Source organism: Tachyglossus aculeatus, chromosome 14, assembly GCF_015852505.1.
Source record: "Tachyglossus aculeatus isolate mTacAcu1 chromosome 14, mTacAcu1.pri, whole genome shotgun sequence".
In the NCBI taxonomy this organism is placed as follows: Eukaryota; Metazoa; Chordata; class Mammalia; order Monotremata; family Tachyglossidae; genus Tachyglossus; species Tachyglossus aculeatus.
Genome location: NC_052079.1, coordinates 56,614,966 through 56,641,785, shown reverse-complemented (window position 1 = coordinate 56,641,785; position 26,820 = coordinate 56,614,966). Strand labels below are relative to the sequence as shown.

General features: G+C 46.9%; 1 protein-coding gene across 2 annotated transcripts in view; it reads left to right on the top strand.

Annotated features, from left to right (window-relative positions):
• Positions 1–26,495, top strand: part of TBC1D22A (TBC1 domain family member 22A) — a 255,224-nt gene extending 228,729 nt beyond the window's left edge. For both annotated transcript variants that reach the window (XM_038756460.1, XM_038756459.1), the window contains exon 13: positions 23,672–26,495. In XM_038756460.1, the coding sequence (XP_038612388.1) occupies positions 23,672–23,800 (129 nt within the window). In that variant the 3' untranslated portion in view covers positions 23,801–26,495. The remainder of the gene's footprint in view (positions 1–23,671) is intronic.
• The last annotated feature ends 325 nt before the right edge of the window (positions 26,496–26,820 follow it).

Sequence of the window (26,820 nt, the reverse complement as noted above, 5' to 3'; positions counted from 1 at the left end):
GGTTGGACACAGCCCCTGTCCCCCGTGGGGCTCACTGTCTCAATCCCCATTTTACAGATGAGGGAACTGAGGCCCAGAGAAGTGAAGTGACTTGCCCACAGTCACACAGCAGACAAGTGACGGATCTGGGATTAGAACTCATGACCTCCCAGGCCCGGGCTCTATCCACTATGCCGTGCTGCTTCTCTTTGTCTAATAATAATAATTATTAGTGTAAGTAGTCTAATTCTTGCAGGTCTAATAATAATCATTAGTGTAAGTAGTCTAGTTATTGTAAGTCTAATCATAATCATTAGTGTAAGTAGTCTAATTATTGTAGGTCTAATAATAATTATTAGTGTAAGTAGTCTAGTTATTGTAGGTCTAATAATAATTATCAGTGTAAGTAGCCTAGTTATTGTAGGTCTAATAATAATCATTAGTGTAAGTAGTCTAATTATGTGGCTCAGTGGAAAGAGCACGGGCTTTGGAGTCAGAGGTCATGGGTTCGAATCCCGACTTCGCCACGTCTGCTGTGTGATCTCGGGCAAGTCACTTAACTTCTCTGTGCCTCAGTTACCTCATCTGTAAAATGGGGATTAAGACTGTGAGCCCCACGTGGGACAACCTGATCACCCTGTATCCTCCCCAGCGCTTAGAACAGTGCTTTGCACATAGTAAGAGCTTAACAAAAGCCTATTATTATTATTATTATTATTATTATTATTATTGTAGGTTGAATAATAATCATTATTGTAAGTAGTCTAATTATTGTAGGTCTAATAATAATTATTAGTGTAAGTAGTCTAGTTATTGTAGGTCTAATAATAATTATTAGTGTAAGTAGCCTAATTATTGTAGGTCTAATAATAATAATAATGGTGATAATTGAGGTATTTGTTAAGCCCTTTCTCTGTGCCAAACACTGTATTAAGGATGCAGTCGATAGAAAATGATCTGATTAGACCTAGAAGCTGTGCCCTTGAATAACTCTTCTTCCTAGTTCCTCCCACCGTAGGGAGTTTCATGATTGATGGGTAACTTTAGCCTAATAAAAATAATAACGATAATTGCAGTTTTGGTTAAGCACTTAACCTGTGCCAGGTGCTGTACTAAACGCTGCAGAAGATACGAGATCGTCGGATCAGGTGCAGCCCCCTGCCTTCAGTCTAAGTAGGAAAGAGAACAGCCAGGGAGACCCCAGTGTACAGGTGAGACAACTGAAGCCCAAAGAAATGACTTGTCCAAGGTCACGGAGCAGGTGACTGGCAGGGCCGGGATAAGATCCTGGATTTTTGCTTTTTTAAAAAAATGGAGGTTGTTTAAGCACTTACTATGTGCCACGCTCTGTACTAAGAGAAGCAGCGTGGCTCAGTGGAAAGAGCCCGGGCTTTGGAGTCAGAGGCCGTGGGTTCAAATCCCAGCTCCGCCACTTGTCAGCTGTGTGACTTTGGGCAAGTTACTTGACTTCTCTGGGCCTCAGTTCCCTCATCTGTAAAATGGGGATTAAGTCTGTGAGCCCCACGTGGGGCAACCTAATCACTTTGTATCCTCCCCAGTGCTTAGAACAGTGCTTTGCACATAATAAGCGCTTAATAAATGCCATTATTATTATTACTAAGCGCTGGGGTAGATGAAAGCCAATTGGGTTGGACACAGTCCCCGTCCAATGTGGGGCTCAGCGCTTAATAAATGCCATTATTATTATTATTATTATTACTAAGCGCTGGGGTAGATGAAAGCCAATTGGGTTGGACACAGTCCCCGTCCAATGTGGGGCTCACGGTCTTAATCTCCATTTTCCAGATGAGGTCACTGAGGCCCAGACAAGTCAAATGACTTGCCCCAGGTCACCCAGCAGAGAAACTGGGATTAGAACCCAGGTCCTCCTGATTCTCGGATTCTTTTTCTGGTGATCCACACCTGAGAGAATAAAACTTCTCTATAACGGAGGCCATAAATCTAAAGTCCAAAGTGCTTTGCAGCGGCCTCCAACTATCAGTTTAAGGAAAAGAGAATGCCCTATCAATAAAGAATTTACAAGCTAGGTTTTAATGGCATCAGCCAGCAAACGGAATGCAAGCACAGATAATTCGCTCTGAAAAGGCTCCTGTAAGAAGTTTGCATTTTAAATGCCACTCTAAAATGCAATTGTCCGACCTCTTTGGTTAGGAAGAAGTACTTGAATGGTATTTGCATAGTCTTCAGTACGCCTAAAGAACATCATTTCAATAACAAAAGTGTGGAATTGAAATGTGAGGTCCTTGTTTCTGGGTTATAATCAAGGAAATATTCCCTAGGTATTCACTCTTGCCTCTGATTGGAATTAAGTAAGTAGGTTGATAAATTAAAAGGTTACTGAAACTTGAATAGCACACTTAGGAAGAAGTGGGAGACCTTTGATGAGCCTAAATTTATTGCCAGTGAGTGGTTTTTTTTATGGCATTTGTTAAGTGCTTATTGTTATTATTATTAGTAGCAATAATAATAATAATGATATTTGTTAAGCACTTACCGTGTGCCAAGCACTGTTCTAAGCGCTGGGGGGGATACAGGGTGATCAGGTTGTCGCACGTGGGGCTCACAGTCTTAATCCCCGTTTTACAGATGAGGTAACTGAGGCCCAGAGAATCAATCAGTCGTATTTATTGAGCGCTTACTGTGTGCAGAGCACTGTACTAAGCGCTTGGGAAGTCCAAGTTGGCAACATATAGAGACAGTCCCTACCCAACAGTGGGCTAACAGTCTACAAGGGGGAGACGGAGAACAAAACCAAACATACTAACAAAATAAAATAAATAGAATAGATATGTACAAGTAAAATAAATAAATAGAGTAATAAATATGTACAAACATATATACATGTATACAGAGAAGTGAAGTGACTTGCCCAAAGTCACGCCGCTGACAAGCGGTGGGGTCGGGATTGGAACCCATGACCTCTGACTCCCAAGCCCGTGCTCTTCCCACTGAGCCATAGGTTGGGCACGGTCCACGTTTGATGCGGGGCTCACCGTTCAATCCCCATTCTACAGATGAGGCAACTGAGGCACAAAGAAGTGAAGCGACTGGTCCAAGGTCACACAGCAGACTCGTGGCGGAGCCCGGGATTAGAACTCGGGTCCTTCTGACTCCAAGAAGCGGCGTGGCCCAGTGGAAAGAGCCCGGGCTTTGGAGTCAGGGTTCATGGGTTCAAATCCCGGCTCCGCCAGTTGTCAGCGGCGTGACTTTGGGCAAGTCACTTCACTTCTCTGGGCCTCAGTTCCCTCATCTGGAAAATGGGGATGAAGACTGTGAGCCCCCAGTGGGACAACCTGATCACCTTGTCACCTCCCCAGCGCAAAGAACAGTGCTTTGCACATAGTAAGCACTTAATAAATGCCCTCATTATTATTATTATTAAGGCCTGGGCTCTATCCACTATCTACCCAAGCGCTTAGTACAGTGCTCTGCACACAGTTAGCGCTCAATAAATACGATTGATGATGATCCACGAGCCCATGCTGCTCCTCTTGCTCCAAATCCGTGGCGACCATTCCAAATCCCCGGTGGGCTTTCGCTCCCCACTGTCCTCGACCACGTTAGATGCCACCGGGGTTTGAGGTGAAGATCCATCCTGGCAGCCGCCTCTGGGAAATTTCCGGAATCGGGCCAAATTCTTCCCAGAACTGCAGTGGCTCGGCCTAAACGAGGCCCCCGAAAGTCCCCGGAGGAGGGAAGATTCCCTCAAAATTGGCAGGCACCCCCGAAGACTCTTTCCTCAGGACTCTGGCCCAGTGTCTTGAGGTTGGAAACCGGCGCTGGCTTTCAAGGTCTGAATTGAAAAAATTCCACGTCCTCTGCAGCAACCTTCGAGCTAGCGATTGGGCTGATTTGTCAAAGCCTAATGAGGTGCTCTCCGGAACAAATGCCACCGGTTTCTTTGGGTGGGGGGGGGAAGTGGATTAATGCCAAGGACCCTTCGCCGCTCTCGAGTTAATTGCTTCCAGAAGGCGATGTTTAGGAGATTAAACCACGAGGCTCATAGTCATAATCTCCTCCCCGTACCTCGTTCTCGCCTGTCCCGCGATCGACCCCCGGCCCACGTCCTCCCCCGGGCCTGGAATGCCCCCAATCCCTCTGCCCCTCCACCAAGCTCGCTCTCTTCCTCCCTTCAAGGCCCTGCTGAGAGCTCACCTCCTCCAGGAGGCCTTCCCAGACTGAGCCCCTTCCTTCCTCTCCCCCTCGTCCCCCTCTCCATCCCCCCATCTTACCTCCTTCCCTTCCCCACAGCACCTGTATATATGTATATATGGCTGTACATATTTATTACTCTATTTATTTATTTATTTATTTTACTTGTACATTTCTATCCTATTTATTTTATTTTGTTGGTATGTTTGGTTTTGTTCTCTGTCTCCCCCTTTTAGACTGTGAGCCCACTGTTGGGTAGGGACTGTCTCTATGTGTTGCCAATTTGTACTTCCCAAGCGCTTAGTACAGTGCTCTGCACATAGTAAGCGCTCAATAAATACGATTGATTGATTGATTGATTGATTGATTGTACAGATTTATTACTCTATTTTACTTGTACATATCTATTCTATTTACTTTATTTTGTTAGTGTGTTTGGTTTTGTTCTCCGTCTCCCCCTTTTAGACTGTGAGCCCACTGTTGGGTAGGGACTGTCTCTATGTGTTGCCAATTTGTACTTCCCAAGCGCTTAGTACAGTGCTCTGCACACGGTAAGCGCTCAATAAATACGATTGATGATGATGATAGTGGAAAATCCAGTTGTGTTGGGATGCTTGGGGAGGGAGACGTGGTTTGTTTAGTATTTGTTGAGCGCTTAATGTGTGCCGGACACTATCCTAAGCGCTGGGGTAGATACAAGATAACCAAGTTGGACGTCGTCCGGGTTCCACGTGGGGCTCACGGTCCTGATGTTTTGGGGAGGCAGCGTGGGCTAGTGAAAAGGGCTTGGACCAGGGGCCTAATGAAAGCCCGCTGGGACTCGGATTAGCCACCGCTCACGATTAGGAAGAAGAGAAGCAACGTGGCTTAGTAATTAGAGTCTGGGTCTCGGAGTTCAGAAGGACCTGAGTTCTAATCCCGGCTCCGCCACTTGTCTGCTGGCTGAACTTGAACAAGTCGCTTCACTTCTCACCGGGTAGGGACCGTCTCTATATGTTGCCAACTTGTACTTCCCAAGCGCTTAGTACAGTGCTCTGCACGCAGTGAGCGCTCAATAAATGCGATTGGTGATGATGAAGGAGCCAGAAGACTGGAGTTTGCATCCCTACCATGTGACCTTGGCCAAGTCACTTAACTTCTCTAGGCCTGTTTCCTGGGGAAGCAGAATAATAATAATAATAATAACGATGGCATTTATTAAGCGCTTACTAGGTGCAAAGCACTGTTCTAAGCGCTGGGGAGGTTACAAGGTGATTGGATTGTGATCCCAGGCGCTCAGTACACAGTAGACCATAAGCTCGTTGCGAGAAGGGATTTTGTGTACTAATTCTACTGTCCTCTCCCAAACTCTCAATGCAGGGCTTGGCACACAGTAGAGTCTAAACTCCTTTGAGGAGGGGATCGGGTCTACCAACTCTAATTTCCCCTCCCAAGCGCTCAGTTCAGAGCTCTCCATAGACTGTAAGCTCACTGAGGGCAGAAATCGTGCCTAAACATTCATTGATTCATTCAATCGTATTTATTGAGCGCTTACTGTGTGCAGAGCACTGTATTAAGCGCTTGGAAAGTACAATTCAGCAATAGAGACAATCCCTGCCCACACCGGGCTTACAGTCCAGAAGTGGGGAGACAGACATCAAAACAACTAAACAGGCACTGTATTGTACTCTCCCAAGCACTCAGTACTGAGCTCTGCACACTGTAGACTGTTTCTTGAGGGCAGAGATTGGTCTCCTAACTCTAGTGTCCTTTCATTTTATGGTATTTATTAAATTTATTAAGCGCTTACTATATGCCATGCACTGTTTTAAGCGCTGGGGAGGTTACAAGGTGATCAGTTTGTCCCTCGGGGGGCTCGCAGTCTTAATCCCCATTTTACAGATGAGGTCACTGAGGCCCAGAGAAGTGACTTGCCCAAAGTCACACAACTGACAGTTGGCTCACGGGGGGGGGGCTCACAGTCTTAATCCCCATTTTACAGATGAGGTAACTGAGGCACAGGGAAGTGAAGTGACTTGCCCAAAGTCACACAGCTGACAGAGGGCAGAGCCGGGATTTGAACCCATGACCTCTGACTCCAAAGCTCGTGCTCTTTCCCCTGAGCCACGCTGCTTCTCATTGTATGGTCTTGCCAAATACCAAAATTATTAATTATAATTCAGTTACCCTAGCCGTAAAATGGGGACTAAGCCCTCGACGGGGACTTTTAGACTGTGAGCCCACTGTTAGGTAGGGACTGTCTCTATATGTTGCCAACTTGGACTTCCCAAGCGCTTAGTACAGTGCTCGGCACACAGTAAGCGCTCAATAAATACGATTGATGATGATGATGATGACGGGGCTGTGTCCATCCCGATCAGCTTCTATCTCCAGCGGCGCTTAGTATGGTGCCTGACACAGGGGAAGTGTTGAACAAAGGCCATTGTAAAGAAACAGAGAAAGAGAGGAGCCATGGAGGAAAAGACCGAAGGAAAGGGCAGAAATGAAAGAGGGAGAGGCAATCAGAGCGATCGGTCGGCGGGGTGGGTGCATTTCATCATCCGAAGTGGTTTATAAGTAGTCATCAGTGTTCAGTCCCACACCTCACCTCCGGACCTCGGAATAACATTCATCCATAACTCCTTTTTCTATCTTTTAATGGTTGCTCGTTAGCGGTTGGGTCGGGGCCTGGCTAGGTGACCTTTAACGACCCCCACTCCCCCCTTTCTGAGGGGGACACAGAGGGGATGGGAGAAAGGTGACCCTATGAAATTGATGAAATTTTCCCGGCAGAAACGTGCCAAACTCCTGAGATCGTCAACTTTCTCTGTCACTCCTCAGAGCGTCAGCTTTCTATAACAATAATAATGATAATAATGGCATTTATTAAGTGCTTATTATGTGGAAAGCACTGTTCTAAGCTCTGGGGAGGTTACGGGGTGATCAGGTTGTCCCTCGGGGGGCTCACAGTCTTCATCCCCATTTTACAGATGAGGTCACTGAAGCCCAGAGGAGTTAAGTGGCTTGCCCAAAGTCACACAGCTGACAATTGGCGGAGCCTGGGTTTGAACCCATGACCTGTGGCTCAAAGCCCGTGCTCTTTCCCCTGAGCCACGCTGCTTGTCTGTCAGTCAGTCCTATTTATTGAGTGCTTACTGTGTGCAGAGCAATCAATCCATTGTATTTAATAAGCACTTATTGTGTGCAGAGCAATGTACTAAGCACTTGGGAGAGTACAATATAACAGAAGAACCCAGAACTCAAAATGGTGACCGATGCCCGAGGGCAGATGCCCCCACCATGGGTGCGGTATTGGGCTCTCCTCCCTTCAAAGCCCTACTGAGAGCTCACCTCCTCCAGAAGGCCTTCCCAGACTGAGCCTCCTCCTTCCTCTCCCCCTCCTCCTCCTCCCCATCTCCCCCTGCCTTACCTCCTTCCCCTCCCCACAGCACCTGTATATATGTTTGTACAGATTTATTACTCTATTTATTTTACTTGTATATATTTACTATTCTATTTATTTTATTTTGTTAATATGTCTTGTTTTGTTGTCTGTCTCCCCCTTCTAGACTGTGAGCCCACTGTTGTGTAGGGCCCGTCTCTCTGTTGCCAACTTGGACTTCCCAAGCGCTTAGTACAGTGCTCTGCACACAGTAAGCACTCAATAAATGCGATTGAATGAATGAATGTAACAGACTCATTCCCTACTCACAAGCTTACAGTCTAAAATATTTGTATGTAAAAATTACCCTGTCCTCCCCTTAATAATAATAATAATAGTAATAATAATAATGATGGCATTTGTTAAGCACTTACTATGTGCAAAGCACTGTTCTAAGCGCTGGGGAGGATACAAGGTGATCAGATTGTCCCACATGGGGCTCACATCCCCATTTTACAGATGAGGTAACTGAGGCACAGAGAAGCTAAGTGACTTGCCCAAAGTCACACAGTGACAGTTGGCGGAGCCGGGATTTGAACCCATGACCTCTGACTCCCAAGATGTTAGCAGGGAATGTGTCTGTAAATTGTTATAGTGTACTCTCCCAAGTGCTTAGAACAGTGCTGTGCACACAATAAGCGCTCAATAAATATGATCGAATGAAAGAATGTGCAGATCCAGCCAGCAGTTTTCTAGTCTTAAAACTAAGAATTTGTTTTTCCTGCCCTTTTCCATTTACTCCGAAAGTCCATGTACTCTGTGAAAAGTACAGTGGAGAGTACAGTTTTCGGCACTGTGTTTCCAACTATTCTTCAGTGACTTACCTTACAGTTACCTCATCTGTAAAATGGGGATTGACTGTGAGCCCCACGTGGGACAACCTGATCACGTTGTATCCCCCCCCAGCGCTTAGAACAGTGCTTTGCACATAGTAAGCGCTTAACAAATGCCATCATCATATTATTATTATATTATTATTACCTTCAGATTTCTTTTTGAGTACAACAGAACAATGCAACAGGCGCAGTCCCTCCTCACAGCGAGCTTACAATCTAGGAGGTGAGGAGCGGGGACAGACATGAGTAGAAATAAAGTGTGGATAAGGACATAAGTGGGGTGGGGTGCTTAGTACAGTGCTCTGCACACAGTAAGCGCTCAATAAATACGATTGATGTTGAGAGGGGAGCAAGTCAGGGTGACGCAGAAGGGAGAGGGAGAAGAGGAAAGGAGGGCCGAGTCGGGCCCGGTAGCCTGGGTGGGGTGAGCAAATGGCAGATGCAAGGATCTTGGCCACTTTGGGATAAAGGGTAGAGCGGAGGGATACTCGGGAATCTGCCGGGAAGCGGGCAGAGACATTCCAGGGTCCGTTGCCGGCAGGACGGCGCGAGAGCAGCCGCGGTCCCGGGGAACGTTGGGGGAGATTCACCCAATTTCGCAGCCATTAAAGTTTCATTTGGAGTTTCAATTTCATGGCACCACCAATGGTTCAGCTTCACCGCCTCCCTTCTGGGGCCCGTCAGCTTTGATTGATTCCCTCTGGCTTCCCTCTGGAGTCTTGAAAAATCTTATTTGGAGGCCCGGAGCTGGGAGAGACAGGCTAATTACGGAGTGGGCTGGGCGGCCCCCGGGGGAGAGAGAGTTTACTTGTTTATGTAGAAACCCCCCCACACACACCTCAAATCTTCCCTCCGTTCGGATGGTTAACCCAGGGGACGAAGCAGCACGGCCTAGTGGGAAGAGCCCGGGTCTGGGAGTTGGAGGACCTGGGTTCTAATCCCGACTCCACCACTTGTCTGCTGTGTGACCTTGGGCCGGTCACGTCAGTTTCCTGGGCCTCAGTTCCCACATCTGTAAAATGGGGGTTAAGACGGTGAGCCCTTTGTGGGGCAGGGTCTGTGTCCAGCTGGATTAGATTGTCTCTCCCCAGCGTTTAGAACGGTATGTCGCATATGGTAGGTGCTTAACAAATACCATTAATAAAAATAATAGTAAATAGAAGGTTCCCTCAAATGATAGACCACTTATTTACTGGGGGGTAGGATGCCTGGGAGCAAGGGGGAGGGAGGGTCTCTTTTATTTCTTTTGGACTGCTTCCTAGCCAGCCGCTCAGCTCTGAGCCCAGAACGAGCCCTCAACACGTGCTATAATTTTTTTTTATGGTATTTGTTGAGTGCTTCCTGCTTGCCAGGGACTGTAGTAAGCACTGGGGTAGATCCAAGCTAATCGGGTTGGACCCAGTCCCTGTCCCACATGGGGCTCCCAGTCTTCATCCCCATTTTGCAGAGGAGGGAACTGTGGCACAGAGAATTGAAATAACTTACCCCAGGTCACCCAGCAGAGAAGGGGCAGAGCCGGGATTAGAACCCAGGTCCTTCTGATTCCCAGGCCTCGGCTCTAGCCATTAGGCCACGCTGCTTCTCCGATTATCATTATCGGCTGGGGAATTTTAGGGTGTTGTTGGCCAGGGTTTCTGAAAGTCGCCTAACACGACAGCACACAAATAGTGACCCGTGAAATCCCCGACTGAGGCCAGGATGAGCGGATGATAATCAATTAATCAATCAATCAATCGCATTTATTGAGAGCTTACTGTGTGCAGAGCACTGTACTAAGCGCTTGGGAAGTACAAGCCGGCAACATATAGAGACAGTCCCTACCCAACAGTGGGCTCACAGTCTAGAAGGGGGAGACAGAGAACAAAAGCAATAATAATAACAATAATAATTGTGGTATTTGTTAATCGTTTACTCTGTGCCAGATAGTGTTCTAAGAGCTGGGGTGGATACAAGCAAATCAGGTTGGACACAGTCCCTGTCCCACATGGGCTGACGGATTCAATCCCCATTTTACAGATGAAATAACTGAGACACAGAGAAGTGAAGTGACTTGCCCAAAGCCACACAGCAGACAAGGGGCAGAGCTGGGATTGGATACGTGCAAAGACCTGGGGCGCGCTCACAGCCCCGTCGTCGTCGAGCTCGTGATTATATAAACACGGAGTCCGGGATTTGCCGAGGGACCGTTACGTCTACTCAGCCCCGTGAACGTTGCCGTTTCTGAGCCGTAGAATCTGGAGGGTATTGCCCACAGCAGTTCATTTCCAAAAATGTAATTTTGTTGTAAGTGCCGTATCTCTCCACCACGGTTCTCAAATCCCGGCTCCGGTTTCATAGTAATCAGTCACCGTGCCTTCTCGCGTGCGTGACTCACGTTACTTATTTTCCCCGTATTCCAAATTTATAATAACCCTGTTCATATTTCGGATGCAGAGAGCCCCTAACTGTTTCAAGTTAACATCTAAATTACTTAGCTACTGAATCCTTTTCGGTTAGAGGCCACATATACCACCCGCCTCCTCCGACACTCTCTCCGCTCCTCCTCAGTCCTCCCTCTTTCCCAACCCTTTTCCTCGATCCCCGACCCCCATCCCAGAACTTCTTATCTTGTCCTATGCCATCGAGTTCTTTCCGACACGTAGCAACACCACGGACACATCTCTCCCCAGAACGCCCCGCTCTCCATCTGCAGTCGTTCTGGTAGTGGATCCTAGAGTTTTCCTGGTAAAAATCGGGAAGCGGTTTTCCATCGCCGGCTTCCGCGCAGTAAACTTGAATCTCCGCCTTTGATTTTCTCCCGTGCTGCCGCTTCCCAGCATGGATGAGTTTTGACTTGTAGCAGATTGTCTTCCACTCGCTAGCCATATGCCCGGACAGAAGTTTTCTCCTCTTGGCCACATCACCATCCCTGTCTTGACTGTGTTGCCCATAATAATAATTATTATTATGGCATTTATTAAGCGCTTACTATGTGCAAAGCACCGTTCTAAGCGCTGGGGAGGTTACAAGGTGATCAGGTTGTCCCACGGGGGGCTCACAGTCTTAATCCCCGTTTTACAGATGAGGTAACCGAGGCACAGAGAAGTGAAGTGACTTGCCCAAGGTCACACAGCTGACAGTTGACGGGGCCGGGGTTTGAACCCATGACCTTTTAGACTGTGAGCCCACTGTTGGGTAGGGACTGTCTCTATATGTTGCCAATTTGTACTTCCCAAGCGCTTAGTACAGTGCTCTCCACATAGTAAGCGCTCAATAAATACGATTGATGATGATGATGATGACCTCTGACTCCAAAGCCCGGGCTCTTTCCACTGAGCCATGCTGCTTCTCTATCAATCGGTGGTAGTCATTCAGTCAGTTATATTTATTGAGCACTTACTGTGTGGAGCACTGTACTGAACGGTTGGGAGAGTACGATATAACAATAGCACAGACATATTCCCTGCCCACAGTGACTTTATACTCTAGAAGGGGAGACAGACGTGAATAGAAATAAAAAAGTCACAGAGATGGACATAAGTGTGTGAGCCCGTCTTCTAGACTGTGAGCCCATCATGGGCAGGGATTATCTCCGTTGCTGAATTGTACCTCCCAATAGAGAAGCAGCGCGGCTCAGTGGAAAGAGCCCGGGCTTCGGAGCCAGAGGTCATGGGTTCAAATCCCGCCTCCGCCAATTGTCAGCTGGGTGACTTTGGGCAAGTCACTTCTCTGGGCCTCAGTTACTTCATCTGTAAAACGGGGATTAAGACTGTGAGCCCCACCTGGGACAACCTGATCGCCTTGTATCGCCCCAGCGCTTAGAACAGTGCTTTGCACATAGTAAGCGCTTAACAAATACCATCATTACTATTATTATTACAGTGCTCTGCACACAGTAAGTGCTCAATAAATACGATTGAATGAATGACTGAATGCTGTGGGGCTGGGAGGGGGGATGAATAAAGGGAGCCAGTCAAGGTGATGCAGAAGGGAGTGGGAGGAGAGGGAAGGAGGGCTTAGTTAGTTATATATTTATTACTCTATTTATTTATTTATTTATCTTGTACATATCTATTCTATTGATTTTATTTTGTTAGTACGTTTGGTTTTGTTCTCCGTCTCTGTTGGGTAGGGACTGTCTCTATGTGTTGCCGACTTGTACTTCCCAAGCGCTTAGTACAGTGCTCTGCACACAGTAAGCGCTCAATAAATACGATTGATTGATTGATTGATGATTGAGAGAGGCCTCTTGGAGGAGAAGGGCCTTCAGTAAGGCTTTGAAGGTGAGGAGAGTAATCATCATCATCATCATCATCATCATCATCATCATCAATCGTATTTATTGAGCGCTTACTATGTGTAGAGCACTGTACTAAGCGCTTGGGAAGTACAAATTGGCAACATATAGAGACAGTCCCTACCCAACAGTGGGCTCACAGTCTCAATCGTATTTATTGATGATGAATTTGTCAGTAATCATGGCACTTAATTGAGCATCTAAGTGCTAAGTACAGTGCTAAGCTATAACAGATATCACTAAAAAACAAGGACAGAAAACCCAAACCCTACCAACCCGTCATCACCATATGTATCCGAGCTCCTCTTTGAACCTTCCGATATGTTCAACCAGCAGAACTTCCCGTGGGATTCCCATTCCATATGGCTCCCGAAGCATTTCATTTTGGAGATGTGGAGCCCGTCACTCCCACGCTTTAGTGGACATCCCCTTATCCCACCGAGGGGAGAGATCACCCGACCCAAGGCACGCGTTCCCCACCTCCAAGGAGCTTACGCTCTTCTGGGAAGTCAGACAAAAATGATTCCACAGATTTCGGGAGCAGATGCAGTCGAGTCTCCCAAGAAACTGCGCAGGCTGAAAATGTTGCGTCCAGGAGGGATTTGGTTGATTTTGTGAACAAGCCGTCCATAACGGGGTGTAGATGGAGCGTTATAGGTGGAAAGCTGTAGGTAGAAAGATGGAATAGAATCAATCAATCAATCAATCGTATTTATTGAGCGCTTACTGTGTGCAGAGCACTGTACTAAGCACTTGTACTAAGCAAGGTGGCCTAGTGGAAAGAGCCTAGGCTTGGGAGACAGAGGGCCTGGGTTCTAATCCTGAAAAATAAAGTTACATGATATAATAATAATAATGGCATTATTATTATTATTATTATTATTATTATTATTATTATATCACGTGAGTGCTGTGGGGTTGGGGGTGGGGTGAATGTCAAATTTCCATAGGTCACAGATCGAATTACATAGATGATGCAGAAGGGAGCGGGAGGACTCTTGGAGGAGATTCATTCATTCATTCAATCGTACTTATTGAGTGCTTACTGTGTGCAGAGCAGTGTACTAGGCGCTTGGGAAATACAAGTTGGCAACATACAGAGACGGTCCCTACCCCACATTCATTCATTCAATCGTATTTATTGAGCGCCTACTGTGTGCAGAGCACTGGACTAAGCGCTTGGGAAGTACATGTTGGCAACATCTAGAGACGGTCCCTACCCAACAGCGGGCTCACAGTCTAGAAGGGGGAGGCAGACAACAAAACAAAAACATATTAACAAAATAAAATAAATAGAATAGAATAAATACGTACACATCAATTCCCAATCATTCCACCCTGCCAACGCAACGAGTACGCCCACAGCGGGCTCACAGTCTAGAAGGGAGAGACAGAGAACAAAACAAAGCATGTTAACAAAATAAAATAAATAGAATAAATATGTACAAATAAAAAAAATTAATAAATAAAGTAATAAATACATACAAACACTGCTTGAAGGTGGTGAGGGTGGTAGTCTGGCATATAACAACAACAATAATAATAATAATAATAATAATGGTACTTTTTAAGCACTTACTATGTTCCAGGCACAGTCCTAAGCACTGGGGTGAATACAAGCAAATCGGGTTGGACACAGCCCCTATCCCGTATAGGGCTCACAGTCTTCATCCCCATTTTCCAGATGAAGTAACTGAGGCCCATGGAAGTGACCTGTCTTGCCCAAGGCCACACAGTAGACACAGAGAAGCAGCGTGGCTCAGTGGAAAGAGCCCGGGCTTTGGAGTCAGAGGTCATGGGTTTGAATCCCGACTCCACCACATGTCTGCTGTGTGATCTTGGGCAAGTCACTTAACTTCTCTGGGCCTCAGTTACCTCATCTGTAAAATGGGGATGAAGACTGTGAGCCCCACGTGGGACAACCTGATCACCCTGTATCCTCCCCAGCGCTTAGAACAGTGCTTTGCACATAGTAAGCGCTTAACAAATGCCAATTATTATTATTACTATTAAGTGGCAGAGCCAGGATTAGAACCCATGACTTTCTGACTCTGGGGCCCCGGGCTCTATCCACCATGCCAGAGTGCTTCTCGGAGCTTCTATGTACTAGCAGCGTGGCTCAGTGGAAAGAGCCCGGGCTTGGGAGTCAGAGGTCATGGGTTCTAATCCTGGCTCCGCCACATGTCTGCTGTGTGACCTTGGGCAAGTCACTTCACTTCTCTGAGCCTCAGCTCCCTCATCTGTAACATGGGGATAAAGAGTGTGAGCCCCACGTGGGACAACCTGATCACCTTGTATCCCACCAGCGCTTAGAACAGTGCTTTGCACATAGTAAGCGCTTAACAAATGCCAATTATAATTATTACTATTAAGTGGCAGAGCCAGGATTAGAACCCATGACTTTCTGACTCTGGGGCCCCGGGCTCTATCCACCATGCCAGGGTGCTTCTCGGAGCTTATATGGAGGGGGAGGGAGTTTCAGGGTAGGGAGAGGACGTGAGAAAGGGGCCGGCAGTGAGAGAGACAAACTCTTAGTTCCTGTCCAATTTGTACTTCCCAAGCGCTTAGTACAGTGCTCTGCACATAGTAAGCGCTCAATAAATGCGATTGATGATGATGATGATGATGTCAAGGACCATGCTGGGGAAAGGGATGCAATCAGCAGAGGTCAGACACAGTCCCTGTCCCACCAACGTTCACCATCTAAATAATAATAATAATAATGGTAATAATAATAATAATGGCATTTGTTAAGCGCTTACTTTGTGCAAAGCACTGTTCTAAGCGCTGGGGGGGATGCAGTGTGATCAAGTTGTCCCACGGGGGGCTTACAGTCTTAATCCCCATTTTTCCAGATGAGGGAACTGAGGCTCCGAGAAGTGAAGTGACCTGCCCAAGCTCACACAGCAGACTTGTGGTGAAGCCGGCATTCGAACCCACGCCCTCTGACTCCAAAGCCCGGGCTCTTTCCACTGAGCCACGCTGCTTCTCTAATGGTAGTATTTGTTAAGCGCTTACTATGTGCAAAGCACTGTTCTAAGCTCTGGGGGGGGGGATACAAGGTGATCAGGTTGTCCCACTTGGGGCTCACAGTCTTAATCCCCATTTTACAGATGAGGAAACTGAGGCACAGAGAAGTTAAGTGGCTTGCCCAAGGTCACACATGGTAGGGACTGTCTCTATACGTTGCCAATTTGTACTTCCCAAGCGCTTAGTACAGTGCTCTGCACATAGTAAGCACTCAATAAATTGATGATGATGTGGCGGAGCGAGATTCGAACCCGTGACCTCTGACTCCAAAGCCCGGGCTCTTTCCACTGAGCCACGCTGAACTAAAGGGTTGGGAGGCGTATTCTCCCTTTTACAGGTAAGCAAACCGGGGCCCAGAGAAGGCGAGGGACTTGCCCGAGGTCACACAGCAGGCCAGTGGGCCAGTTGGGACTCGAAGCCAGTCTCCTCCGCCTCCCGCTTTCAACAGGTGGCCGTTCAGAGATCGGTCTTTCAGGCGGACCCAACCCATCGTCAGTCGTCATCAATCATATTTATTGAGTGCTTACTATGTGCAGAGCACTGTACTAAACGCTTGGGAAGTACAAATTGGCAACATATACAGTCCCTACCCAACAGTGGGCTCACAGTCGAAAAGGGGGAGACAGAGAACAAGACCAAACATACTAACAAAATAAAATAAATAGGATAGATATGTACAAGTAAAATAAATAAATGAGTAATAAATCATCATCATCATCAATCGTATTTATTGAGCGCTCACTGTGTGCAGAGGACTGTACTAAGCGCTTGGGAAGTACAAATTGGCAACATCTAGAGACAGTCCCTACCCAACAGTGGGCTCACAGTCGAAAAGGGGGAGACAGAGAACAAAACCAAACATACTAACAAAATAAAATAAATAGGATAGATATGTACAAGTAAAATAAATAAATGAGTAATAAATCATCATCATCATCAATCGTATTTATTGAGCGCTTACTGTGTGCAGAGCACTGTGCTAAGCGCTTGGGAAGTTCAAATTGGCAACATCTAGAGACGGTCCCTACCCAATAGTGGGCTCACAGTCGAAAAGGGGGAGACAGAGAACAAGACCAAACATACTAACAAAATAAAATAAATAGGATAGATATGTACAAGTAAAATAAATAAATGAGTAATAAATCATCATCATCATCATCAATCGTATTTATTGAGCGCTCACTGTGTGCAGAGCACTGTGCTGAGCGCTTGGGAAGTACAAATTGGCAACATCTAGAGACAGTCCCTACCCAACAGTGGGCTCACAGTCGAAAAGGGGGAGACAGAAAACAAGACCAAACATACTAACAAAATAAAATAAATAGGATAGATATGTACAAGTAAAATAAATAAATGAGTAATAAATCATCATCATCATCAATCGTATTTATTGAGCGCTTACTGTGTGCAGAGCACTGTGCTAAGCGCTTGGGAAGTTCAAATTGGCAACATCTAGAGACAGTCCCTACCCAACAGTGGGCTCACAGTCGAAAAGGGGGAGACGGAGAACAAGACCAAACATACTAACAAAATAAAATAAATAGGATAGATATGTACAAGTAAAATAAATAAATGAGTAATAAATCATCATCATCATCATCAATCGTATTTATTGAGCGCTCACTGTGTGCAGAGCACTGTGCTGAGCGCTTGGGAAGTACAAATTGGCAACATCTAGAGACAGTCCCTACCCAACAGTGGGCTCACAGTCGAAAAGGGGGAGATGGAGAACAAGACCAAACATACTAATAAAATAAAATAACATACTAACCCAGGGATCGACCCCCCAAGTCGACGCTTAATGAGCGCCTATAACGATGATGGATGCCAGCCATTAGTTCTCAGAAAAACAGGAGCCATCATCATCATCAATCGTATTTATTGATTCCCACGAACCCCCCCACAGAGTGTTCTTAAAGGACCCCCCCGGGGCCGAATTAAATAAATTGAGCTTGTGGGCTGGGAGCCCCTCCTCTCTGTATTTCTCCTCCTGGCCCAAGTCCTCATTTTCCCGGCCAGGTTCTGGACCTGAGATTGGAAATCCTTCATTCGGAAGCAGCCTGGCTCAGTGGAAAGAGCCCGGGCTTTGGAGTCGGCGGTCGTGGGTTCGAATCTCGCTCCGCCACATCATCATCATCGTCAATCGTATTTATTGAGCGCGTACTATGTGCAGAGCACTGTACTAAGCGCTTGGGAAGTACAAATTGGCAACGTATAGAGACGGTCCCTGCCCTGTGTGACCAGTTGTCAGCTGTGTGACCTTGGGCGACTCACTTCAGTTCTCCGGGCCTCAGTTCCCTCATCTGTCAAATGGGGGTCGATTGTGGGACAACCTGATCACCTCCCAGCGCTTAGAACAGTGCTTTGCACATAGAAGGGGGAGATAGACCAGGTGTCGATGCCATCAGAATAAATAGAATTATAGCTATATACACATCATTAATAAAATAAACAGAGTAATAAATATGTACAGAAATGCTGCTGGGTGGTCCAGGGAAATCTGGGACTGGCAGACTCTAACACAGACCACCTGCGAGGCGGCGGCGCAGAATCCCCCCGGAGCCCAGCTGTCTTTTAATGGTGGATCAAAGACTTTCAGGGGAGGGAAGGAGTAAGAGAGTCATTCAAGGGAACATTGGAGCTTCTAGGAGCTACGGGGAGAATGTTTCAATGCTAACGGGGGATGCCGACAAGAGCCTCATCTTCCATTTTGGAAAGCAAAGACTTCAAACGGAAGAGTTTCCCCGATGGAGGCCTTTAAAGGCGGGAGGTTCGCTCATTATTCTGGAAGTATCAGCAAGACGATTGCGTTCCGCTACAGCAGTTTCTGACCTATTCGAGAAAGCATAAGTACTCGAGATGGTTGTTTTACTACGTTCTCCCTATTAGAAGCCGATCATTATCCATCCATCTCTCCCTCTCCCCCTCGTCCCCCTCTCCATCCCCCCATCTTACCTCCTTCCCTTCCCCACAGCACCTGTATATATGTATATATGGTTGTACATATTTATTACTCTATTTATTTATTTATTTATTTTACTTGTACATATCTACCCTATTTATTTTATTTTGTTGGTATGTTTGGTTTTGTTCTCTGTCTCCCCCTTTTCGACTGTGAGCCCATTGTTGGGTAGGGACTGTCTCTATGTGTTGCCATTTTGTACTTCCCAAGCGCTTAGTACAGTGCTCTGCACATAGTAAGCGCTCAATAAATACGATTGATGATGATGATCCATCCGCAATCTGTACTTCCCAAGCGCTTAGTACAGTGCTCTGCACATAGTAAGCGCTCAATAAATACGATTGATGATGGTGATCCATCCCCTAGCCCTGGATGGCCTGCCAGCAGAGTACATCAAATCTACTTCCACAGTAATTGAATCTCGGCCGGGATTTCATTTCCCCCATCTGTTTCATTCATTCATTCATTCAGTCGTATTTATGGAGCCCTTACTGTGTGCAAGCCCCTCCTCGGGAGCTTGCTGAAGTCTCGAAATGATGATGACGATGGCATTTTAGTCTGTGAGCCCACTATTGGGTAGGGGCTGTCTCTATATGTTGCCAACTTGTACTTCCCAAGCGCTTAGTACAGTGCTGTGCACACAGTAAGCACTCAATAAATACGATTGATGATGATGGCATTTGTTAAGCGCTTACTATTTGCCAAGCACTGTTCTAAACGCTGAGGTAGATACAAAGGTAATCAGGTTGTCCCACATGGGGCTCACAGTCTTTTATTCATTCAGTCGTATTTGTTGAGCTCTTTCATTCATTCATTCATTCAGTCGGATTTATTGAGCGCTTACTATGTGCCAAGCACTGTTCTAAACGCTGGGGTAGATACAAAAGTAATCAGGTTGTCCCACATGGGGCTCACAGTCTTTTATTCATTCAGTCGTATTTGTTGAGCTCTTTCATTCATTCATTCATTCAGTCGGATTTATTGAGCGCTTACTGTGTGCAGAGCACTGGACTAAGCGCTTGGGAAGTACAAGTTGGCAACATATAGAGGCAGTCCCTGCACAAAAGTGGGCTCACAGTCTAGAAGGGGGAGACAGAGAACAAAACAAAACATATTAACAAAATAAAATAAATGGAATAAATATGTACAAATAAAATAAATAAATAGAGTAATAAATATGTACAAACATATATACAGGTGCTGTGGGGAGGGGAAGGAGGTAAGGTGGGGGGGATGGGGAGGGGGAGGAAGGGGAAAGGAAGGAGGGGGCTCAGTCTGCAGTTACTGTGTGCAGAGCACTGTACTAAGCGCTTGGGAAGTACAAGTTGGCAACGTATAGAGACGGTCCCTACCCAACAACGGGCTCACAGTCTAGAAGGGGGAGACAGACAGCGAAGCAAAACACGTGGACAGGTATCAAGTCATCAGAACAAATAGAATTAAAGCTAAATGCACGTCATTAACACAATAAATAGAGTAGTAAATATGTACAATCTTAATCTTATGTACAGTCTTAATCCCCATTCTACAGATGAGGACCCTGAGGCGCAGAGAATCAATCAGTCGTATTTATTGAGCGCTTACTGTGTGCAGAGCACTGTACTAAGCGCTTGGGAAGTACAAGTTGGCAACATATAGAGAGAGTCCCTACCCAACAGTGGGCTCACAGTCTAAAAGGGGGAGACAGAGAACAAAACCAAACATACTAACAAAATAAAATCAATAGAATAGATATGTACAAGTCAAATAAATCAATAAATAGAGTAATAAATCTGTACAAACATATAGACATATATGCAGGTGCTGTGGGGAAGGGAAGGAGGTAAGATGGGGGGATGGAGAGGGGGACGAGGGGGAGAGGAAGGAAGGGGCTCAGTCTGGGAAGGCCTCCTGGAGGAGGAATGGTCCAGAATAAATAATAATAGTAATGATAATAATAGTAATGATAATAATAGTTATGGTATTTGTTAAGTGCTTTATTATGTGCCAGGCAGTGTACTAAGTGCTGGGGTGGACACAAGCCAATCAGGTTGGACACAGTTTCAGTCCCACATGGGGCTCGCAGTCCCAATCCCCATTTTACAGATGAGGTAACTGAGGCCCAGAGAAGTGAAGCGACTTGCCCCAGGTCACACGGTCCCTACCCAACAAAGGGCTCACAGTCTAGAAGGGGGATCGTCCACCCTGAGCCCCTCTCAAACCGGTTCAAGATGCATTTCTTAGAAATTTAGCGCCGAAGCACTCTTCATAAAGGCGGGTGGTGCGTATTCCTCAATGAGCGATGGCCCTCATTCGGTTTCCTAGCCAAACAGCCCAAATTAAAAGTCTGGCTGTGGACGGCAAAGTAAATTAAACTAATTAACCTGGTTCCCTTATTCACGCTCAGTCTCCCCCGGTCCTTGTTTCATCCCTTTCCTATTAAGGGAAGAGAATAATAATAGCAGGCAAATGAGTCTTTTATCTCTGTCAGCATTAATTTATTCGTCCCGGCTCTTTTGCAATTTGTAAACCAATTTTCGTAGCTTTTAAATAGACCTATCGTGTTAGCTGTTAAATATTGATTAGCAGATGTTGATGCTCTGACACCCAAAGCCGAAGCTCTGTGAGGTCCCGGGGGGTTTAGGGGTGACTTAGGAATATTCAGATGGGAGAAGCGAGCGGACCGATGCCGTTCGGCGGCCTGATTTCAGGTTTACCGTTTCAGAAGCCACTTTGGTTTGGGGGTGGGTTGTCCCTTTTGGAGTCATCGGCCTGATAGATGGAGGTACGGCGGGTAGACTGTGAGTCCGTTGTTGGGTAGGGACCGTCTCTACATGTTGCCAACTTGTACTTCCCAAGCGCTTAATACAGTGCTCTGCACACAATAAACGCTCAATAAATATGATCGAATGAATGAATGAACTCAGCTCGTCAGGTCCCCGTCCCCTGTCTCTTCCCCAAAGCCCCACCGTTGCTCGGCCTGGGAGTCAAAAGGACCTGGGTTCTAATTTTGGCTCCGCCGCTTGCCTGCTGTGTGACCCTGGGCAAGTCACTTCTCTATGCCTCAGTTTCCTCATCTGTAAAATGAGACTGAGCCCCCTTTTTCCTCTCCCTCTCCCCATCCCCCCGCCCTACCTCCTTCCCTTCCCCACGGCACCTGTATATATGTATATATGTTTGTACATATTTGTTACTCTATTTTACTTGTACATATCTATTCTATTTATTCTATTTTGTTAGTATGTTTGGTTTTGTTCTCTGTCTCCCCCTTTTAGACTGTGAGCCCACTGTTGGGTAGGGACTGTCTCTGTATGTTGCCAACTTGTACTTCCCAAGCGCTTAGTACAGTGCTCTGCACACAGTAAGCGCTCAATAAATACGATTGATGGTGATGATGATGATGATACTATTCTGTTTATTTTGTCAATGATGTGCATCTAGCTTCACCTCTATTTATTCTGATGACTTGACACCTGACCCCATGTTTGGTTTTGTTGTCTGTCTCTCCCTTTTAGACTGTGAGCCCGTTGTTGGGTAGGGACCGTCTCTAGATGTTGCCAACTTGGACTTCCCAAGAGCTTAGTCCAGTGCTCTGCACACAGTAAGCGCTCAATAAATACGATTGAATGAGTGAATGAATAAAATGGGGATGAAAACCGTGAACCCCGTGCGGGACCCGGACTGTGCCCAGCCTGATTATCACGTATCTACCCTAGTGCTTAGTGCACGAAGTAAGTGCTTAACAAATGTCATTAAAAAAAGCGGGGAGAACATGTATTTAATTGCCAAGTGCTGTACAAAACGTTGGGGTTGGTGAAAGATAATCAGATCCTTCATGGGACTTGCAGATTAAATAGAGGGGGGAAAATAGATATTGAATCCCCATTCGGCAGATGAGGGAACTGAGTCCCAGAGAGGTGAAATAATAATAATAATAATAACGATGGCATTTGTTAAGCGCTTCCTATGTGCAAAGCACTGTTCTAAGCGCTGGATAATAATAATGATGGCATTTGTTAAGCGATTCCTATGTGCAAAGCACTGTTCTAAGCGCTGGATAATAATAATGATGGCATTTGTTAAGCGCTTCCTATGTGCAAAGCACTGTTCTAAGCGCTGGATAATAATAATGATGGCATTTGTTAAGCGCTTACTATGTGCAAAGCACTGTTCTAAGCGCTGGATAATAATAATGATGGCATTTGTTAAGCGCTTACTATGTGCAAAGCACTGTTCTAAGCGCTGGATAATAATAATGATGGCATTTGTTAAGTGCTTACTATGTGCAAAGCACTGCTCTTAGCGCTGGATAATAATAATGATGGCATTTGTTAAGCGCTTACTATGTGCAAAGCACTGTTCTAAGCGCTGGATAATAATAATGATGGCATTTGTTAAGTGCTTACTATGTGCAAAGCACTGTTCTAAGCACTGGATAATAATAATGATGGCATTTGTTAAGCGCTTACTATGTGCAAAGCAGTGTTCTAAGCGCTGGATAATAATGATGGCATTTGTTAAGCGCTTACTATGTGCAAAGCACTGCTCTAAGCGCTGGATAATAATAATGATGGCATTTGTTAAGCGCTTACTATGTGCAAAGCACTGTTCTAAGTGCTGGATAATAATAATGATGGCATTTGTTAAGCGCTTACTATGTGCAAAGCACTGTTCTAAGCGCTGGTGGGGTGGGCGTGGGGGGTTACAAGGTGATCAGGTTGTCCCACGTGGCCCAGGGTCACCCAGCAGGCTAGTGGTGGAGCCGGGATTAGAACCCAGGTCTTCTGGCTGTCAGGCCTGGGCTCTATCCACTAGAGACCACACTGCTTCTCAGTGACCTAGTGAGATGCGTCTTTGCTGTATTGTACTTTCCTAGCTCTTAGTACAATGTTCAGCACCCAGTAAGCGCTCAATAAGTACGATTGGATGAACGAACGTGTGCGCCGACGAACGTCTGCTTGGAACCGATGGACAGTCAGGCCCTTCTTCAAAGTCCGACCCTCTTTTTTTTCCAGGAGCTGCTGATCTTTCTCCAGAACCTGCCCACGCTGCACTGGGGGAACGAGGACGTGAGCCTCCTCCTCGCCGAAGCCTACAAACTGAAGTTCGCCTTCGCCGACGCGCCCAATCACTATAAGAAGTGACGGCATCGGAGGGTCCGGAACCGCGGGCAGACCACCTCGGCCTTCGCCTGCCATTGGGAGCCCCCACCTCTGTGCCCTTACCAAAAATCCCCCGAGGCCTGTCCGGGTCGGCCCCTTTGAGGAAACCGGACAGTCTCCAGGTAGCCATCAGGGACTTCACAGTTCGCCTTTAACGTGAGAGCAAAGTCTCGCCTTCCTCATCTTCCACACCCGAGGCCGGGGGGAGAGCCTGTTTCTCTCCGGAGCCAAACCTTCCCCCCCTCAGAGCCGACGGGGTCCTTCAATCCTTTGCCCGGGAAGAAAACGCTCTCTGAGGGGAGCGGATTCACGGCCAGCCGAGGGGAGGGAGGCGGGGCGGGACCCTGGCTCTTCAGAACCGGTTTTTGTTCCCCGTTCCCGTCTCCCAAACTGGGAAGTCCGCTTCTCCTACGGGGCTGAGAATCAGATCGATGGCTGAAAAGAAGCTCTAGGCCCAGAGAGGCTCCCGTGGTAAATAGCCGGGGCTGCCTTGGCCATTCTGTGAAAGGTGTCTCAAAAGGAGGGGCGAAGCTTTCCTTCGTAGAAGAAGTTGTAACGGTGGGGTGATGGAATTCATCCATGCTGTCTTTCAGGGTACTCATGATTCAAACCCCGACTCCATCCATCCCTGCTGTGGCCCCGTTTTTCCATTTCCAGCGGTTGGGAAAAGGAATCAAGACCCCCCTCCCCACTCGACTCTGATATGTTGGCCAGCATGGCCCCAGCCTGCTCTGTGGTGTTGGAAGAGGAACCTACTACGGGTGACTTCCACAGGCTCTGCCTGATGGACTCCGAGACAGGATTCCTTTCTCAGGAAGGCCACAGATTACGGCGCTTTCCACTGGGCTTACCAGACCGGAGACAGAACCCACTTAGGTGCCCTCCAACCCCCCTCCCTTTTTAAAAAGAATCTAAGCCAAGCTAGAAATCAAAGCCTTGCAAAGAATCGTGATCTCCCTCTAATTCGGCTCCGCGCTATCTATTCTCAGAGCCGACGCAACTGGAAATCTGGGTCGGCCCAGGGGCTCGCAAGGAATGTAGGCAAGGTTAGGTTGATTTTCTCTTCTTTTGGTGGCTTCCCCGCCAGTTGTGGAAGCTGAGGGAAAATACGTAACTGGGCTCTTGGCTTAATTCCTTAGCTTGGTCCTAAGGGATGCTAGGAGAATCATCCCTCTGCGGTTTAAGGGGGACACCTCTTTAGGGCAGATTTTCCCGAGGTGTCATGGGGGTCACCTCCGCGATGCTGTCGAAGGGATGGCCCCACCGCAGTCTCTCCGTCCTGAGCTTTGACTAGCTGCATTTTGCGGGTCTTCCTTCCTTCTCTCCTCTTTTGGAGTCTCCCAATGTCCGGACAAGACTCCGGCGGTGGGGAGAATGAGATACGCCATCCTCCATCCTTAAGACGTCATGATTCGTCCCCAAAAAGACAACTCTGAACACGTCCCGCCAAACAGCCGCATTTCATCTCCTCGTCTGGGCCGACGACAGGAATCGATACACGGCACGGAAATCCGGGGACCAGAGAGGCCAGAGTGTTTGTGGAGAACCTGCAGTCCCCTCAAAATCCTGGCCCAGTCTCCTCGATCTCATTCGTCGTCCGTCTGGTAACGATAGTATAATACGGAAATGATCTTTTCTGTTTACAAGGAATGTCACGCCATGACTGAGAGATGCACAGCAACCGGCTCGTATTCCCGAAGCTGACACCCCCAGAGCATCTGTCGACAGATCTCGGCGCTATGAACAAATACTCCCTCTACGCGAAAGCCAAAGAGGCAGAGCAGCCAAGGTGACCGTTCGTTATAATGAACTTTTTTACGAAGAAAGTGGTCCGGGAGTTCCGGGTCACGCGAGGAGGTGGCTCGAAGAAATCCGCGGATGTCAGATGCCGCGAACGGGAAGTCGCGGGGACGGAGTCGTCTTTTATAAATGCCTTAGTCCGTGACCGTGCTTCCCACCAAGTGCTCCGAATTCCAGTTTTCTACGGCACACCTTCCGCCAGGGAAAGGCGCACGTGTATTCCGTATCGTTTTTCTACGACCGAGGAAAATATCGTTCGTCAGTAGTGCTTGGCAGCGTCCCCTTGAAGACCGCTCTCTGTTTCCTTTGGAGGTGGCGTGGTTTGAATTTGAAGATCAGTTAACATACGGCTTTGTCTCCGCTAGTCTATAATGCCTTGATTTAACCCAAGGGAGTTAAAAGTTTCTAAAGGAAATATATTTTTGTGGCTCAGGTGCCTTTCCGTCCCAACCAAACTGTTGGGTTTAAACAGAAATTGCCCCTTTTCTCTCCAAACAGTGGCTCTTTTATACTTATCTTCCCCGGGGACGGGACTTTTAAGACCTCCGTGAAGAATCGTAGCCGACATCAGGTTCTGAAATGCAAATATCTGGGTCCGGAAAGCAGTCCGATGAAAATCACGCGTAGTCGATCCGAACGAAAAAAGCAATATGGGGAATACCAGGCCTCCGTTATTTGATTTGAAGGGATTCGAAGTGTAATTAAATGTGCAAAGAAGCAGAGGGGGCATTTGGAGCGTGAATTGGGGCCGCGTCTCTCTGTCGCATAACTAATATGGGTTTGGGAACTCCTCTTTACTGATCTAATTTCTTACAGCAGAGCTTATGAGCTTGTGTTTAACTTCAAAACCGTGAAATAAAACGGACAGTGCAAAGGATGCAGTTGCATGGTTTTCTTAAGCAGTCCGCCGGTCGGCAGCCAGTGTTTAATTGTTGACCCAGGGGAAGGATCGACAGGATCAGACCAATCAATCAATCAGTCGTATTTATTGAGCGCTTACTGTGTGCAGAGCACTGTACTAAGCGCTTGGGAAGTCCAAGTTGGCAACATATAGAGACAGTCCCTACCCAACCGAAAGTGGACACTCTCCGCTGAGGACTTTGTTCTCTGTCTCCCCCCTTTTAGACTGTGAGCCCACTGTTGGGTAGGGACTGTCTCTATATGTTGCCAATTTGTACTTCCCAAGCGCTTAGTACAGTGCT